Raw genomic sequence first — 18,778 nt, 5'->3', positions numbered from 1 at the left:
CAAGTTTAGTCTATTATTTCAGAGTCATATATGAATCAAAATGAAAACAATTATGGCCACTTTAAGAAAGTTAGCCTGTATAAATGTCCTCTGAAGTATAATGAATGTATTTAACAAAATAATTCCACAACATTTACCTTGGTATTTCTTCGCAGACTTCTCAAGATATTCCTTTTCTTTGGGTCCTCGCCTTCTTCATTCAAGGAACTGTCCCCTTTCTGTGCACCAAGCTCATCTTCTTTCATCTTGGGAAGACCTCCAAGCTCATCATCACTGCCAATGAAGCTTGTGCGGAAGCTGCTAAACTTTCCAAGGCGTTTGGAGCGATCACGATACAGTCCAGGTTTAACTCCAAGAGCAGAGAGTTTCCGTCTACGTTCTAATGAACTGCTTTCTGGCTCACTGTCTGATCCATTTCCTGCACCATTAGGATGACTTTTGTTTGCATTGCGAATAGTAATGATCTTGCCCTGTGTGCTGTCATGTGGTACAGAATAGATATTTTCCTCCTCTGTGGGACGGGGCTTTGCAACAGCATCCATGGGCTCAGCATAGTCAGATGGATCATAACCACCTTCAGTTGCTGGTGGCCAGGTCACTGACGGTAATGAGCGCCTGTTAGGTCCGTGTGGGCCCAGGTCAATGTATGAACTGATGTTTGAGGGTTTGGGAATGTCGAAGGTGACATTGAGCTTTGGTCGAGCTTGAGGTGGGACTTTGTTCAGCTTGTTTTCAAAAGTGGTGATGTCAGAGTTGAGTGAGAAGGCATCACCCTCCATATCTGGGAGCTTGAAACCATGGGCCAAAGTGCCATCTTCTCTCAGGATGGGATAAGGTGGGGAGGGCTCGATGTCATCCTCCGAGTCCAGCAATGTGATGCTTGGGGAGCCACATCGAGGTGAAGAAACATTCTCATTGGTGACATTGTCTGCAACATTGTCATACATATACGTTGCCTCTACAATGGTTTTCTTCTCCACTACCTCCTTAAAGAATGGCTGGAAGTGGTCTATCCGATGCAAGCCTCCCACCACCCCACCAGGTCCACAGATTACAGAGCTGAAACGGGCATCAATTTCATGGGCCAGTTCCTCCCCTTGGGCAAGCTGCTCTCGGACTGGCTCAGAGTCTGAAAGTTCTGATTGAGTCTCTGCAACAGCAAGCAACTGCACTGGAATTATGTCCTGGATTTCACAAAGGAAGGCGCAAAGGGTTTCCATGGAAGCCTTCCGTTTGGCTGAGTACACTGCTATGTAACCATGCACTAATCTGCTTTTACGTAAGGAAAAAGATGAGTGGTAGGATAGAACAGACAGATCAATGCTTTGCCTTTGGCAACCAATAGATAAATCCAAGAAAACTGATGTTCCATTGGATAGACTGGAAGAGGGTCGACAGTGCTGGGGCAGCAAGAATGGTGAAAGAAGCTGGTCAACATCATATGTATCCCCACACATCAGACACATTATGATTTGTAAGTCACCCTCTGTGCTCTGCTGGGAGTCTCTGAAACTTGCAAGTGCAGGTAGCAAAGGTGGGGAGCTACTGCCAAGACTAACTGAGGGTCTTCGTGTGTCTAAAAGACCTTTGAGTATCTGGTTTAAATGTTTTTCATTTATATTGCGACCATAGCCCACACCTGGAGAAGCAGGCTCTAAATAACTGCACTGAAATTTGCCAGCCACTTGTTGACCTTGTTGGATCAGGCTTTGTGCTGTTTCTCCTCCAATGTCAGAAATTGAACCAACACCTCTTTTGGTGACCAACAGAAGAGACAAGGGAAGCTGAACTAGATTAGTATCCCTTCGACCTATGGTTGATTCTCGTAATTTCTCAATACTATCAGCAACATAGGATAAGGATTCCTTTGAGTTGTAGAGGCAGAGGCAACCGTGTGGGGCAAAAGTGGGTGTCTGAAAGGAGTTCACTGGAAGGCGTACATTTCCCTCTATTGGTCGAAGAGCCAGTTCATAAGTCCTTCCATCTAGCACGTACCGTTCATCATTGGTGCACAGTGCTCTGATCTCATTAGCTAACTCTCTTGCAAGTCCATCTTTTCCAAGGATCACAAGATTAATTCTGTCTACCTTTCCCTCACCAAACTGTGATTTTGAGCTCCCATCAAAGGAATATCGAGTGGGAAAACGAAGGGCTAAGATTTGCTCAATTTTGCCATCCACACAATAAGGACTGCATGGACAGGTTTCCTTAGTAGGGTGGTAGACAAAATGGATATGCTTGAGCACTAGGGCATCCCTTTCAGCTTGAAGCTTTTGCAGGGCCTTAAACCTCTGCTCCTCTCCAAGAACCTCTTGGATGGCACCCATTTTTTCTTTACTGGGCTTAGCATCAACTTCAAGCTCATAGAACAACTCTGAGTACTCCAGTAAAAGTTCTTGGAAGTCCTCTTTGGCTTGGTCAATAATAATCTTCTGGTATTTATTATAGATATCAAGGTACTCAGACTCCTCTAGCCAATGATAAAACTCCTCATTCATGATGAAGCTACGAGCTTCCTCCCAGGGTTTGCCAGGTGTAACAAATGGCGAAGATGCAAGTTTCTCTTTGAATTCCAATCGCATTTCTGCCCGCTTTCGCTCATTGCGCAGGTGTTCTAAGTGAAACTCATATATTTGCTCTGCTGCAGGGGTTTCCAAAAGGTCCTGTGGAATGCGTTCATCCTCCATGTTATCAATGTGTGGTGTAGTTTCCCAAGGTGTGTCGTCCAACACAACAAACCAGTGGGAGAATTCCCGCTTAGTCTCAAGAACTTTCTGTACTCCTGACCAGCTCAGGTGATCAATCTCATCCAGGTCTGGAACCAAGAAATTGAGAGCCTGTGGGAGTGTGCTGAGATAGATTTTACGACGTTTTTCTATATGCTCTTGCTTGAGCCTGTGCACATGTTGCTGGAATAGTTTTTTGGCCTTGGAAGTACCCTCAAGGAAGACATACTCTTTGTATTCAGGGGATGTCTGCATTCTGCGGTTGATGTTGGGCCATGTTTCATTATGGTTCTTCACAATGCGATTTACCAGCCACTCATACCGGTCCTTAGCAGTTGCTATCTGCTGACTCTGCTGCTTGAGGGCTTCAAAGTATGGAATGATCTTGGGCTTCCCTCTGCTCTTATCTATCAACTGCACCAACGTAAGAAAGGCAAGGTCAACATTAACGTTAGAGCGTGCTGAGGTTTCAACAACCTGCAGATTCTTCTTGGCCAAAGCAAAGGTGTGAGAGTCTTTAATGTACCTCTCAACTCCTTCATCACACTTGGTCAACACAACTACAACTGGCTTCTTGGTCTTAGCTAGCTGATTATAGAGATTGGTGACAAACTTCATCTGGTCATCAAAATTTCTGTTCATTCCCCTGCTCACATCTACACAGAGTAAAAATCCATCCACTAAAAGCTTGCCTTCAGGGATCTGCTTCTGCTCGAAGTCTTGCTCTAGTCCTAGTTGATCTGTGCAGAAATACATAAGCTTCTCAGCAGAGGCCAGTTTGGTGGAAGCTGCCCGCTTGATATAGGGCTGTAAGGCAGTACTTCGATGTGGCTGAAACGTTTGGTCATCAATAAACTCTGTCTGTTCCACCACATGCATTCGGGACTCAGAACCCTCTTCCAACATTCGTACCGCCTCACCCCAAAACAGGAAGTGGTCATTGTTTACCACTCTACCACCAAAGTCACTTGTGCTTAAAACAGATGTGTGGTCCAAATGAAAATCATCAGCACTGGGGCGAACAAAGCGATTGCAAAGGCAGGACTTGCCTACCCCACATTGCCCCTTTTCCTTTTCAGTCCCGGACAAACCTACCACAACAAGGTTGTAGGTTGGTGCCCGAGCATCTTGTTTTTTTGCCATCATCACCGTATGACAGCACTCATTTTGCCATTCCCAGAAGCTCTAGACTGAAAGCTGCTGGGCTGATGTTCCATTCAAATGCTTTCAGGCTTGACAAATAATTAATTTCTAAAGATCCTGAAAGTTACTTTAGGTATTTTTTTTCCCATGCAGGTCCAGTAACTCCAATGCCTTTAATGATCAAATTTTAAATCTGCAGCAATTTGGCTATTCACGAATTTGAAGGTACGAGGTTTAGAAGGGGAAGAAGGGAATGGGTTTGAGGGTGGGGGAGAAGAGTCCTTGTGGACTTAGGCAGGTATGCTGCAGGTGTTCGTATTCCAGCCCATCTCCTCTCTTCAGGGGCACTCTGACACAGAAATACTGTAGATTTCAGGTTCACCCAACCTGGATCTCACCCTGCAAGAAATAAAACAGATATTACAATTAGAAAATTAACTACAAAAAGACACATATTAAACATCTAGGACTACTTAGAGGACAAATAATTTTGGTGAAATTTGATCAAATATGACTATAAAAGATATACACTTTCACATCAAGATGAATGACATTATATTTGCTGTTAAAATCTATTGCAGTACAGTTCTGGCTATGCAAGTACAAAGTCACAAGGAATTTGATTATGTTGGCACCACCACCATTCCCTGATTCATTTAAACAGTTGCCCAGGGTTGTTTATGCATAACCTTGGTATCAATACCAAGGTATACAAGACTGGTATAATACCAAAGAGAAAATTGTAAAATTATTCAACCCTACAAGGCATCAAATTTTAAACTCAAAACACAGACAAACATATACACACAGATGAAAGCTGTGAAAAGTGCTTCAGAGATAACAGTTTTAATTAGGCAACGAGGGAAACCCAAAATGGCCCTTAATAGGAAGCAATGCCTATTGGCTGCTTTCCACAGTCTCAAAATCATTTTCAAAAGGTTTTTGCTATAAAAAATTAAATTAAATTAAAATTTACATCTCCATTAACATTTCAAACAGAGTGATAGAGTGAATAAAATTTAAAAATGGATTTAAAACGGGAAATGTATGATTAAATTGAGTGGTGATAGCATGTGGATACCAAAACAAATTAATTCAAGACCTTTCGAAATCTACAAAAATAACATAACCCTCTAGGCAATATATGACAAGAGCTCACAGGAGCCCTTACACTGTTCTTGAAATCCTGAGTCCCAATAGCCTCCCAAATGCAGAGACAAACCAAAAAAGATGTAGCTATAATTACAGAATACAGAAAAGAGTGTAAAGAGTATCCTTAACCTTTTGATATCTACTCTGCTATTGCTATTCTGCTACTGTTTTAATACATTACAATCACTATTTATACATTTTTATTTCATAGGCTATTTTTTTACTTTATACATACAGGCACTAAAGTTGGGACAAACCCAGATAGTCATAGTGGGAGTCATCCAAACATAAATAATGATTTGGGCCTTTGCCAAGGAGTCAAGGAAATGCACTAAAGAAGCTACAGTCCTCTGTCTCCCAGACCAACAGCAACACCTTGGAGGCAAGACCAGGTATATGTGCTGACAACAGCTCTCAAGGCAATACATCTAGCATTCACAAGTGGCACATGATTGCAGTTGGCGATGTCACTTTGTGGGCCAAATGTAATGATTCTGCTGTGGCAATTTTGCTTTGTTAAATAAATTCTATGTTCAGCCAACATTCTCGAAAACACAAAACATGTAAGAGTTTTAACCTTTAATTTGAATTTATGACACTTAATATCTGTATTTAAAAAGGTATCAAAGTTTGAGCCTTGCATGCCAGCCAATATTGGATCAGTGATAAGAACAATGGAATCATGCATGTATAACTGTTAAAAACAGATTTTGTTACTTAATGATTAGCCAGCAATCACTGGATACTTGCAGTATAGCAAACACAAAAGTGAGGTATGCTGGCTTACCTAGAGAAAAAGCCTGAAATGTCAAGAATAAATTTGTTATTCTACTACCCCCACCCCCCACCCACCCATTACAGTTGAAGTGGAGAGCCAATGAGCAATGCAATGCTGTGGGTGAGGCAGTGTTATGTTTGTTTAACCATTGACCAGCTCCCTTAACATAACTCGGAAACATCATCTCCATTTTATATGTTAAATATTACACTTAAACTGTTCAAGAACCTCTCAGAATCATACATGAAATGTAACCTGGGTACAGTTTCTTTGCCTTCACACATCAAATGAACTATATTTTTTTCTCTTGTTGCCTGTTAGAATCATGAGGACATCTTTAAGCCCATCAGATGTGGTTATCAGTTAGTAAGCTATGAGGGAGTAATTATATCATTCATACTGATAGAGGGCAGGCAATTATGTAATTATGTTCAAAAACTGGTTACTGTAAGTGCCACCCATGATAATGCCTTCCATATTAAATTCCAAGATGTTACAATGAGAAAGAAAAAAGATGTGAGAATGCATTTTGTGGCTTGAAAATAGATTTTAGCAGAGAAACACTTGAGAGCCCTCAAGGAAAAATAAATCATTAACAAATAACCATGACACCTGCCTGGCTAAAGATCACACACAACCAGGTGGTGACTCCAGCTTCTGGGACCAAATAAAATAAATAAAATAAAATCAGTGTGTCTATTTTGTTGGGTCACCAACATGACAAGTGATGCCATGCTTGCTGGTTCATGACCGATTGTGAAAGTCATTAGTCTAATTAAGGAAGTGCTCATTATTCTTTAGCGCTTCATGACCTGGCTCTCTGAAACTCACAAACTGCTGTCAGCGCAAGTGCCACATCTGTGTGATCTGTCCCAGCTGTGTAATTCCCTGTAATGCTTTGTCTTTCCATGTTCCTTGAACGAAATTAAACTTACACAGCTAAAGATGAGAGCCAAATCAGCCTTTGATTTTTCCCCTGACGAGCCAATGCAGCAACAAACAAATGATAGATATCACAAACATGCGAACAGATGGCTAGTATAGTTGTTACAAAATCAACTAATAAAAACTTAAGCACTACAAGCAGATGTTCAAGCCACAAATGACTGTTTGTGTCTTTCTGGAATTCTTAACACTTATTGTCCAACAACTGCTCTAGGTTTTAAATTTGACAATAACCATAATTTATAATAGAAATTAAACTATTTTCTGGTAAACAGTGTGCAAGTGTTCACATGCAAGTTGCATTTGTCCATCAAGGAAATAAAAACAGGATTTCACTAATGGCTTCTTGCATGTTTAGGTGAGACAAGGCCCTATCTCAAATGCCAACTTAAAACCTTCCAATACTCATTTGTCTGCTATAAAGTCTGTATTTGCATGAATTCAAAAATAAGTGTGCATTAAGGGTGCATAGTAGATGAGGGGGCTGAAACCAAAAATATAAAATGAGACGACTTACAATCTCTTGCACATCTGCAAAATAAATGGGAACACTAGGTATGGCAACCTAACACATGGCTAAAAGAGATGTTCCAGCATCCACCAATCAGAGGTGAGATACAAACACACATCCATGTTAAGACGTGATACAGTCCATCAAGCCAAAGCTAAGCTTGCATGTAGCCTGCAGACTTGAGAACTTTATCCAACCAATCGTGTCAGGACAGTCACTAACAGATGAAGATATGCCTGGACTTGCCCTCATACATGGCTCACATGCCTACATAACAAGAGGAAGCTGGTGGGTGTAAGAAAGACAATCTGAGAGATGGACGCCAGCTAAACCAAAAAGAGCAAGTAATGGCCGAAAGGGTGTGAAGTTTGCACTTGCTTGTAACAGTGGGTTGCACTTAACTCAGTGAGAGGGGCCAATCATAAGGGAACAGAGCATTCCAAAGCTTCATTAAAGGGCAGTTTAGTCTTTTAAGGGACTGTCAAGGTTTAATCTCTATTGAGTTTTAGGCTACTCTTAAAAACTGGTCAAATTCCATCGTCCTTGGACCTGACCTGAACATAGGCTAAGAATACTATTAAAATGGCAGGAGCCAAGCTGATCAGAGAAAAGAAATCCATACACTAAAGTCTGAGTGATGTGAAGTGTTAAGCTTTGCATTTTTCTTCCTCAAAGGTCATGGCTATATCACATAAGGACTCGCTGTTTTGAGTGCTACTAAGTGCCCCTGACCTGAACTTGATCTGTGAGCAAGACTAGAAAGACAAGGAAAAATACAGATTTGTTGGAAACATCTCTCATGCTACACACTGAATTTCTAATTGAGAATTTAAAAAGTTGACACGTTTACTTTTCTAAGACATCATATACAAGATGATCTGAAAAATGCCCATTGTTGGGTGACTGTTTAAGTTCCATCAGCCTCCAGTAATAAACAACTCCATAGCCGACACAATCAAACTAGAGAACAATAAAGCCCCCTCTGAAAGGGTCTTAAGAGCAAAATGCAGCAGACAAAAGCAGTTTCAAAGACTATAATTAATACCAACAGAAATCAAAACTACAATTTGTTTCCTGTCAAACTACTGTGAAGAAGACTGTCTAAACAGATATTCACACACATAATCTGGGCCGACGAGCTTTAAACATCCACTTACACACACTCTCGCAGATCAATCAGTCTTTTATATTCTCTTCAAAAGAAGCTAAGATTGAAAACCTCGCTGAACATCAGTAAATAACAGATGTGTATTGTTTGGGAACCAAAAACATTGTTATTGTTGATAGAGTATTATCATGTGACAATGTCCTGTAGGGCTGTGACGGTGGTTAATTTTTACCACCACAGTGGTGGTGTGTATATATATATATATATATATATATATATATATATATATAAATGTATTAATATATTAGTATATTAGTATTGTCAAAATTAGCTAGTTAATGAAGACAATCATTTTTTTCAGTTTCAGTTCAGTGGGGCTAGGGTTGGCCAACCCACTCACAACTGCTGCTTCGGTCACATTTTCCTCTTGACAAGAAGTTAATTTATTCAGTTGGAGAACGACTGTAAACAGGAGACGTTTCAGGCGCTACACTTCACTTATCGCCAGGTGCGAGTTAAGTGAGCACAGAAACGGTCCTGTGCTCAACAGTGCCGGTGCGCACTGCCTTTGTGCATGTCCTTTCATATCACATCGCAAAAATAAACTGTGCATGAAGTGTCTTGGTAAGTGAAGTCATGAAGTTACCAAAAAGGTGATTAAAGCTGACTTAAACTGTGCATATGCATGTAATATATTTTGTATATATATTATATATATTATATATATATATATATATACAAATCTTTGAAATCATCTAACACACCCTATTTAACTCGTCAGTCCATGTTTATTTGAGCACTTCCATCAGTGAACACAGCCTGCAAAACACTAAAATAAATATCAAAGAAATAATACAGTTAAAAAAGAAAGTAGCCTAAATAAGAAAGATAAATACACCCCGTCTAACGGACACGAGAGGAGCAGTGCGGCAAAATACTCATAATCAGTGATGCTACACTGTATGCAGCATGACACAACATGATAAATCCCCAACAGTAAACTGCCTCGTCCGGTCTATGAGGAACTGACACAGAGTTCAAATGTCCTGTGTAGACACTAGACAGACTAAACCTGTTGCAACGCGGCAGTGTTGCATCCGGTGAAGACATTGTTCACTGTTCCGCCGCCAAGCAAGCTCATTAACTCCTAATCTGCACACTCTTTTTGAAATAGGAATCGTTGGCATATTTCTTGTTAACATCTTTCATTTATTGCCGTCTCTTTTGTATGTGGCCAGTTTTGAGAAAGCTTCACCAAACCTGACCAGCCAGGCGTTTGCAATCACGGGAACTAGTGCATATGCAGATGGGTGACATAAATGGAGATTGTTCCAGATCGGGGATGTAGTATTTGGTTTCCCAACAAGGTCCATTGCCCAACACAAAATTAATTTGCTGAATGCATAGAGTATTTTCCTGCGCTCAAACCTGCCAATCTAAAGGAAACACTGTGTATGGAGTTTGAGGTAATTAGTGAATTACCATAGACTTACATTTTAAATAAAACAATTTGCAACTATTACTGTTATTACACTTCTATACACAACTCTTCATATTATGCTTGCTATAGAGTGCATGACGTCATGTGCACTACCGCCGGTGGCAGTAGACAACCGTCACAGCCCTAATGTACTGGTGCACAAATTATTCCTAATGTCATGCCACAGCACTAAAATAATGAGGAGATATTTTTCCAGCCATCAGCATTTATCTAAAGAAAGAATTACACTCCTATAGTGTGTTATCTTTACTGGAGCCAAAGTCCATGTAGCATAGGAAATGAGAGGCCATTTATATAGTGTCCCACAGGGATGGTGCCTAGGCCCTTTACATTTCTGGCCTGTCCTCGTCAATGCTACGTTTCATAAAAGAATTATAGCTGACAGAGATGGCAATGATGACAAAGCAAGACAGGAGTAGTGCAAACACAGTTTAGTTTGACTGATGCTACTCGCAAGCCCGTTCCTCCAACCGAATCAGCACTAATACGGTCATAAGAGCAGATAGTCTACTCATCCATTTCCCCCACCCCTAATCCCTCTCTCAGTCTCTCTCGAGACCTGGAGTCCATTAGAACACTGCCTGGGGCAATGAGGAACAGAGCTTTTGCACGGACAACACTTCCTGCTTAGGGAGAGAGTCTAATGCTGCAGTGGAGAGAGCAAGAGAGAGTCATACAGGGATGGGAAGATGAACAAATGGGAATGAAGATGTATAAAATATTCAACTAGAATGGCCAGGGAGGGGTACAGACCAAATTATCCATATCCAGAACCGAGAGGCTAAAGTAAATGTGTTGTTCTGCTGCTATAAAATGGGTGATCCAATAGGCATAATGTACACCGACTGTGATGTCAGAAAACAAAGACATATACATATAATTCCCCTCAAAAGTAAATGTACTGGCTTCAACCACATGCATCCACAGTGCATTAATTATACCAATACACTCACCGGACAATTTAATATTTGACCACTGTAAGAGCGTCTAAACCAGGGGTGTCAAATACTGCTCCTGAAGAGCTACGATCCTAGAATGTTTAGCTACAACCCGAACCAAAACACGCCTGAACCAAATAATCCAGGTTTCAGGATTAATTTAAAATGACAGCCAAGTGTGTTGGAGGATGGTTGGAAATGAAGTCTGCAGAAAGGGAGCCCTCCAAGGATCAGGGTTGGCTACTCCTGGTCTAAACCAAGAAATTCCAAATGTAGTGGCTTCCCAGCACTGCACATTTTGGATGTTTCCTGTAGTAGACACACCTTGTTTGAAAACCATATTGCTGAACTGTACCAGCTTGGTTGATTAACAAAGGTGGCTGTTCAACCTTGCATCTGTACTTGTCATGTTGACCACTACTGTAGAAACATGAATGCAGACAAACCCATGACTCAAAGCTCATACATCATAATTGTAATCTCACCAAGGCCAGCAATGGTTTGCATACAAAGCACACCAGATTATGTTGGATTATCACAGCACTCTCTGAATCTTCATATTTCCATGATGGCTGGCTCTTCAGGCATGATAAAATGCATTTAACCACACACGTGCGCATACACAAAAAAAAAAAGCATTGCGACCATAAAGCCCCTGACCTAGTTCTTAATGTTGCCCGATTTCGCTGTCAAAATCCATTATTGACTTGTTTAACCACTGCAAAAATCATCCTCCTCTGCATCATTTTAAAAACAACCTTTTGTTGCAGAGTTTTGCTTCCTTGTGCTAGAAGCTTGTAGTGGCAAGGCGAGCATGGCTTTTCTCATTGAAGCCAGATTGTGATCAAGACCAATCTGCAGGATGGCTTCCTCTCTCGCTCTCGACACACATGCACATACTTTTCTCCGCCTGAAACTTGGAACAGAGGTCTTGTTTAGTATGGAGAAGGAAAAGAAAGGGTGTGTGTCAGAAAGGGAAGGCTGTAGAGAAAACAAAAACAACAAAACAGAAAAAATGATCTGTTTAGAGGAAAAAAGTGTAGAGCGACGAGAGGTAGTTGAGGTTTGTTCTTGTAACTCATTTCTAACACCATGACTCTCTCACATTAAAGACTCTAAACATTTCTCATCAGGGAGCCGTGCATGATGACAGCTATTAATTCCTCACACCAGGTTTGACAGCAATAGGGGCTCCCTCTCTTCAGCCACACACCGGCCCACACCAAACTTCATAATTCAACCTACCGCACAGCCTTCGCAAAGATAGATGACCTTCATTTGACTCTACTCTTCATGAGTTACTCTTCTCAACATATGCCTCCTCTTCCTACCCTGGGACAGTTGACAAAAGGCCAAAAAACTCTGGCAAGATCACAGCTGTAGCAGGTATTTAAGATGGACACTGTGTTTGGGGACTGGTTTTCTTGTGCTGACTGTATTTCTGTGGCTTCCCTCACTTGAGAGCATTGACAGGAACAAGAAACCTTTGTCTAAATTTGTTGGATAAGGAGGCATACGTTATAAATACCACTGACATTGTGGTTGACAAATAGAGATGCATATTTTGTTTTTTGTTTTGCTCTGGTTTGAAGGTATGAGTATTTTTGAAACCTAGCGGGAATGGATTTCTGAACAAAGTATCTTCTGGCTATAACTGGGTTTATGACCTTAAAATGCACCAATTCGAAACTGGATATTTAAAATCCATTGCAACACTGGCAGAGCTTAAGCGTTCTTAAAAAATTTCAATTGTTCAAGGTTGCCAAGTGACTGTACCGTTGGTTGCTACTCAACTGATATATCCAACTTTATCAGGCAATGGCACACAAAAGCTTCATCATCATCTCCACCTACACTGAATGTCATCAGATTGCAAGTTAAAGCGGTCATGAAATGCCTTTTTTGTTATTTTGTACTGTTCTCTGAGGTCCACTTATAATGTTATCAAGATTTTTACATAAAAAAATATCATAGTTTAGAAATAATAGGCTACTTTCTGTCCTGTTTTGATCCCCCTCATTGAAATGCTCTGTTTAAATAGGTGTGAGAATAGGATTGTAGACTCGGCAGTAAATGCCCGCTGCTATGATTGGCTAGCAGTTGTGTATGCTTGACAGCCTACATCTTTCATAGAGGGACGCTGCTGTGATTTAGGTTAAAAACACATAAATACTCAGTACATATCAAACAATCTGCAATAACAGACAAAGAAATAGTGACCACGTAATAAAAACAGTTCTTCACACTTTGTGTGGTGTGACATTGCTGTCAGATCCAATGTAGTCGGCACAGCATCGTCTTTTAGTTATATTTTTTGTGAAAATTCGGTTCACCCACTCTTTCCAAATGTTAGGATCAGAAGGACGGCAACACAAAGACTCTTCACGGCATCTTGTCTTCAGATCAGTCTTTATCGTTTGGTTTTTGCATAGACCTGCGTTTGCCTCTCTCTCTTAAACTACATGCACAAATCAGTGGAAGGGGCTAAATACAGTAGGCAGTTACGTAGAAACAGGCTTTGATCTTCATCTGCAGAGGCAGGGTTAAGCCACACTACTGTGCCATAAAGTGCACATTACACAAACTGTTTTTTTTTTTTTTTTTTGCCAGATTGGCTTCAATAGATGATTTTAGACTAATGAAAGTTTTTAGTTCTGAAACTTATAAGATGTTTTTAAAGTACAATGACCTCTTATATGTCAAAAGATCAAGATAATTTAGATTTCTCAGTTCATGCCCCCTTTAATATCTACTAAACGTCATTTATGTCTACATTTTGTAAATCATGCAAGTATGTATACGTTAGCAAACGGCTAGTGCTACCTCAAATCGCCAGCTCTCGAATTAAAATGAATAACTTCCGGACAGTTTTGTCACTACTGGCAGTGTGAATGCATCCTTAAGTCCAGGAATGATCAATCTGCACAATATTCAGTTGAAGCAGGTTGCCAGTGTGTAGGAAGGTGCATTGGATATCCCTGGACTACGGTCAACAAACAGTTGAGGAAGATAGCTTATAGGGGGTAAATTTAATGCCACAGACTAATAATACTGTAATCAAACTGTAATCAAACTGTATACAATCAAACCTTAAAATGTATACAGACACACCTAAACTGTCAGGTGCAAATTTACACAGCTCTACCACACAAAGAGGCAATTATAATTACACAATGCCTCCTTCCTTCAGGGCCGAACACTCCCTTCCCAGCTGCCAATCTATTCCACTAACAGCAGAGATTTGCAGACTAATTGGTTGGTTAATTGTACTAAGACACAGGTGTTGGGGACTGGGGGTACAAAGAGGGTCGTCCAAGACTTGATAGTCCCTAGGTCCATTTCAAACCATGAACCAAAAACAGACACTTTGCTTGAGGGAAACTAGCTTTGTTAAAAAAACTAAAGACTACATACAATCTCTGTTGAACCTGAATTCGTATTTTAGGAGCATGGATCAGAGTTACCATCGTTTCTGACTAATGCATTTTCATGATTTGTCCATGACCTTTCTAGTTATTTATTATCACTGGGTAAGGTTTTTAGGAATCATTCCAACAGAGAGTGATTTGTTAATGAATCATTCAGACGATTTGTGAACTGAAAAGAGCCGATTCAAAAGAACTTTGCAAATTGCAAGTTTTGTTATAGTTTAGCTATTTCATGATAAGTAATCCATTTCAAGACTTTTGGAGGCCTTGAAACTCCATATCAATGTTCCAATCATGTTTTCCAAATTTTTAGGAACCCTGTTGGTTTATGTGCAATGATATATAGTATGTGAGTTAAGCAAGCATGTGCTGTATGTAAACACCATATCCTATGGGACACCAGCACAGAAGGGTTACTCTCTTTCAAACAGATGGTTCTTCCACACATACGCTACACTTATAATGTACCATCTGCGCTTGCAATGATAGAGAGCGTTAAAGTCTCTGATACACAAACGCACACACTCATTAACTAGTTTGGTCCCGTCAAATGAGTCTGTAACATTAAAACACTTTCTTCTTTGATGCAGGCAAGAAATAATATCTTGCACTTCAGGATTTTGACACCAATTAAAACAAATGACGAGATCGCTGTGTGAGAGCTTCAAGTGTGAAATCCTACATTTCAATGGCTATATACACACAGTCAGGGTTTGGGATTTACTACTGTATTTAATAACAGGCATAATTCTCATACACACAGCGTATAGGAGCAGCTCATAATATAAATAATATAATATGTATTAATGATTAGATTAGATAATCCAATGTCAAGCCTCTCTTCTACTCTCAGGATAGCCATGAATGGAGCCTGCAATCATAATGACAGTGACCAAAGTAATAGCCTAATTGTGTTGTCTTGGTAGTGGTATGAACTATGAATTATCATTTTAGTTTGAAAAGAACAGGACCATAAATTAAGACTTTAAGATTTTTATTTCACGTTCTCTTGTCCGTTTCCTGATTTAAAGGGTTAGTTCATCCAAAAAATGAAAATTAAGCCATAAATTACTCACCCTGCAGTCATCCTAGGTGTATATGACTTCATTCTTTCAGACGAATTAAGTTGGGAGTTATTTAAAAAATTGTCTTTGATCTTTCAAGCTGTTTGATGACACTCAGCGAGTGTTGCACTGCATTGGTCCTTGAGAAGTCTAATAAAAAAAAGCTCATTCATGAAAAAAAAAAAGTGTCACACAGCCTTCTGTAGCGAATCGTTGCGTTTTTGTAAGAAAAATATATCCATATTCAAAATGTGATAATCAATTTAATCTCACAGTTGTACATGAAGCAGTTCTGGGGGAATGACATATGAGGTAAGTGCTGCGCAAGTGGAGCGATCAAAACAAAACAACGGTCACTAATTAGAAGTACAAAATGAGGATTTGCAAAGAAGAACGTTCAAGGATTTCAATATAAGCCGAGAGGAGACTGGTTTTCCTTTGCTAAAGTAAGGAACCTTTGTTTCCTTTGCTCCTGTTAACACACGTTGGTTTTCATAAGACTCACCAACGCATGTGCAACGCTGATCTCATACGTAATTTCTCCCGAAATTCTTCAGTTTAAAAAACAGAGAGCGCAAGCTAGATTAAAGTGATTATTATGTTTTGAATACGGATATTTGTCTAACAAATAATGCATCGATTCGCTACAGAAGGCCTTTGTTCACCCCTCGGAGCCGTGTTTGTTTTATTAAACTTCTCAAGGACCGATGCAGTACAACACCTGCTGAGTGGCATCAAACAGCTTGAAAGATTAAAGACAATTATTTAATAACTCTGGATACATGTGCAAGAAGAAAGTCATATAAACCTAGGATGACTTCAAGGTGAGTAATTTATGGGCTAATTTTCAATGTTGGTTGAACTTACCCTTTAAATGGTCCAATTAGAGCACACTATGAGCCACATTTCCAGTACTTAGTACTTCCTGTCAGCTGGCAGTTCTGCTGATAACCAGAGAGAGAAGCCTTCAATAGGGTAATATACATTTTGATGGCATTGTAATAAACCTATAAATTCCAGTGCTGATACAACCGACTTGAACCAACAAGACAAAGTGGGAGGGAGATAAAGGACTATACAGAAGAAGAATACAATAATCTGACAGGGAGTTACCAGGGCTTGGTAGTAGCAGCTTTTCACTAATGGGGCACATTCACTTAACAGAGTGTTGTAAAATTCTCATATATGCCCCGACATGCTGCTAGCACCTGAAGCAGGAGATGATGGTGCACTTTCCCCTTCTGGTTTATTATTCTTTGGAAAACATGGGGCGTAAGTTCTCAATGTGCAAGAGAGAAAATGAACAAGTCATTCAAAACTAACAAACAACTTAAGGAAGAGGCGGCGAGTGTAAGAAAAAAAAAATAAACAAATGATAAACGAGCACAAGACATCTGAATCACTCTCTAGAGAGTGAAAGAAAACTATGAAAACACCTGAACCTGCCACGGTGTCAACTAGAGACGTTTTACTTGTTGCCACAGTAACTAGCTCTTGCAGCACTGGCAGATGGCTGTGGACATTTTTTCCCAAAAAGACCAATAGAATAAAATGAAAGGATTGGTTTACTCAAAAATTACACTTCTCTATCCATTTTTGTACAAATTCTCATGTTGCTTTCAAATTCCATATGAATGAATGACTTTTGTGAAACACAGAAGGAAAAACATTGAAAAATGTATTGTTCATTCTTTTCATACAATTACAAGGCTACAAACACCAAAGATGACACACATCCACAGTTAAACCATCACTAATGTGGTCTATCTATACAACTTATGTGCTACATTCGAGGTCTTCTGAAGCTATATGACAGAAATAAAAAGTCACTGAGAAAACGGAAGTAGCAACAGTAGCTTCAGAGTTAACGAATTATAGAAAAAAACAAAACAGTAGGCCAGGGACTTGTTTCCATCCATCAGTAGAGTTTAAGCAGACTAAATTAAGAGAGAATCTGGCATATGTCACTAGACAGTCTGTTGTTTAACTGGAAAATCAAATGAAAAATAATCAAGTAATTAAATATGAGGCTAAAAACACAGATGATTAATTAAAAATAAAATCAATAATGCATTTAAAAATTAGATAGGATGAATTTTCTTTCAAGCGGACTTCAAATGCCATGCACTAAAGATTCTAATATCCACCCTAGATGAAGTTCATAACAGAAATATTGATATGCAACTCATGATCAAATCATTCTGACGAGTAAGATTGTACACATTAATTAGTTAATTTGATTAATAAAACCAGTTTGAAATGCATTTAAGTAAGAGTGTTCAACCCACAGACTTGTTCAGTTCATTGGAGAGGACAATTATCAGCGAATATTGACTTTCAGTCTATTAATCAGAAAGAGTTGAGCAGATTTTAAAGTTGTTGTTTTGTATTCTTCCTGAAGTTAGAAAGCTCTGGTCTGCATTCATTCTAATTGCTGCAAAGGGGTGACCAACACAGATGGGCTTTTTTTAGTTAGGGTTAGGGCTGCACGATTATGACAAAACTCATAATTGTCGATTATTCCCTTGAAATTGTAATTGCGATTATATATTACGATTAGCACAATTTAGATTTAATAATTTTTTTAACAGCTTTATGCCATTGTTTGAAGCCACTGCATGCCATATTGTTATATCAAAATAAACCAGCGGAAAACACTCTTCCTGAAAAACTTCTTTTTTTTTTTAAGCCTCAAATATCATATATATATATATATATAATTATTATTATTATTTTATTTATTTATTTTTTCTGAGAAACCAAACCAAAGTAAATATATGCATGGTATTATGTTATATTAAAACAAAGAAATTCAAACAATTGGGAAAAAAAACAGTTTAAGATAATCTGTAGAGAGAACAACAACATATCTTATGCACACAGAATGATGTAAGTGAACTTTTTTTTTTGGTGTAATTGTGCCTTTAAACGATTACATAATTGTGTCATCTGTAATTGTAATTGCGATTACAAATTCGATTAATTGTGCAGCCCTAGTTAGGGTTATCATCATTTTCTGTTTTGTCAACCAGATACCCAAGAAAACCAAAAAAGAGAGAGCTCACATAAACGAAAGAGAGAGTATGTGTGTTTTTCTTGCTCGATCAGACTCACCTCTGGCTTTGGCAGTTGTGAAAACAGCCCTGAGGCAGCCAGAGGTTGGAGGGTCTTGTGCTTGCTCTTCCATTTTAAATGGGCATTCAGAAGGGGAATGCCATTAGCCTCATTTAGCCTGCACTGACTCCTCAGAACAGCAGACCAGCAGCCGTCAACACTGCCCTTGATGCACAGAGCCTCTCTCTTATACCAGAGGAACCAGTCGGCTATTACACCAACACATTCAAAGTGGCACCAAGTGTGTAATTTCTGTTCCACTAGATGCACCAAACCAAGGATGTCAAGAACACCTCCTATGCTATTCGTCAGCATTCCCAGAAATCTCAGTGGCAACTCCTCTGAAATCCATCATCTTTTGTAAAGGATA

The 18,778-nt window shown here is 39.5% G+C and overlaps 1 protein-coding gene across 2 annotated transcripts in view; it reads right to left on the bottom strand.

Moving 5' to 3' along the window:
• The window catches only part of LOC113058590 (rho GTPase-activating protein 35-like), a 98,305-nt gene that overhangs the window by 38,571 nt on the left and 40,956 nt on the right, over positions 1-18,778 (bottom strand). For both annotated transcript variants that reach the window (XM_026226621.1, XM_026226622.1), the window contains exon 2: positions 138-4,268. In XM_026226621.1, coding sequence (XP_026082406.1) covers positions 138-3,872 — 3,735 coding nt within the window. In that variant the 5' untranslated portion in view covers positions 3,873-4,268. The remainder of the gene's footprint in view (positions 1-137; positions 4,269-18,778) is intronic.

The sequence above is a fragment of the Carassius auratus genome, chromosome 40 (genome assembly GCF_003368295.1).
Source record: "Carassius auratus strain Wakin chromosome 40, ASM336829v1, whole genome shotgun sequence".
In the NCBI taxonomy this organism is placed as follows: domain Eukaryota; kingdom Metazoa; phylum Chordata; class Actinopteri; order Cypriniformes; family Cyprinidae; genus Carassius; species Carassius auratus.
This window is presented reverse-complemented; position numbering and strand designations above follow the sequence as displayed.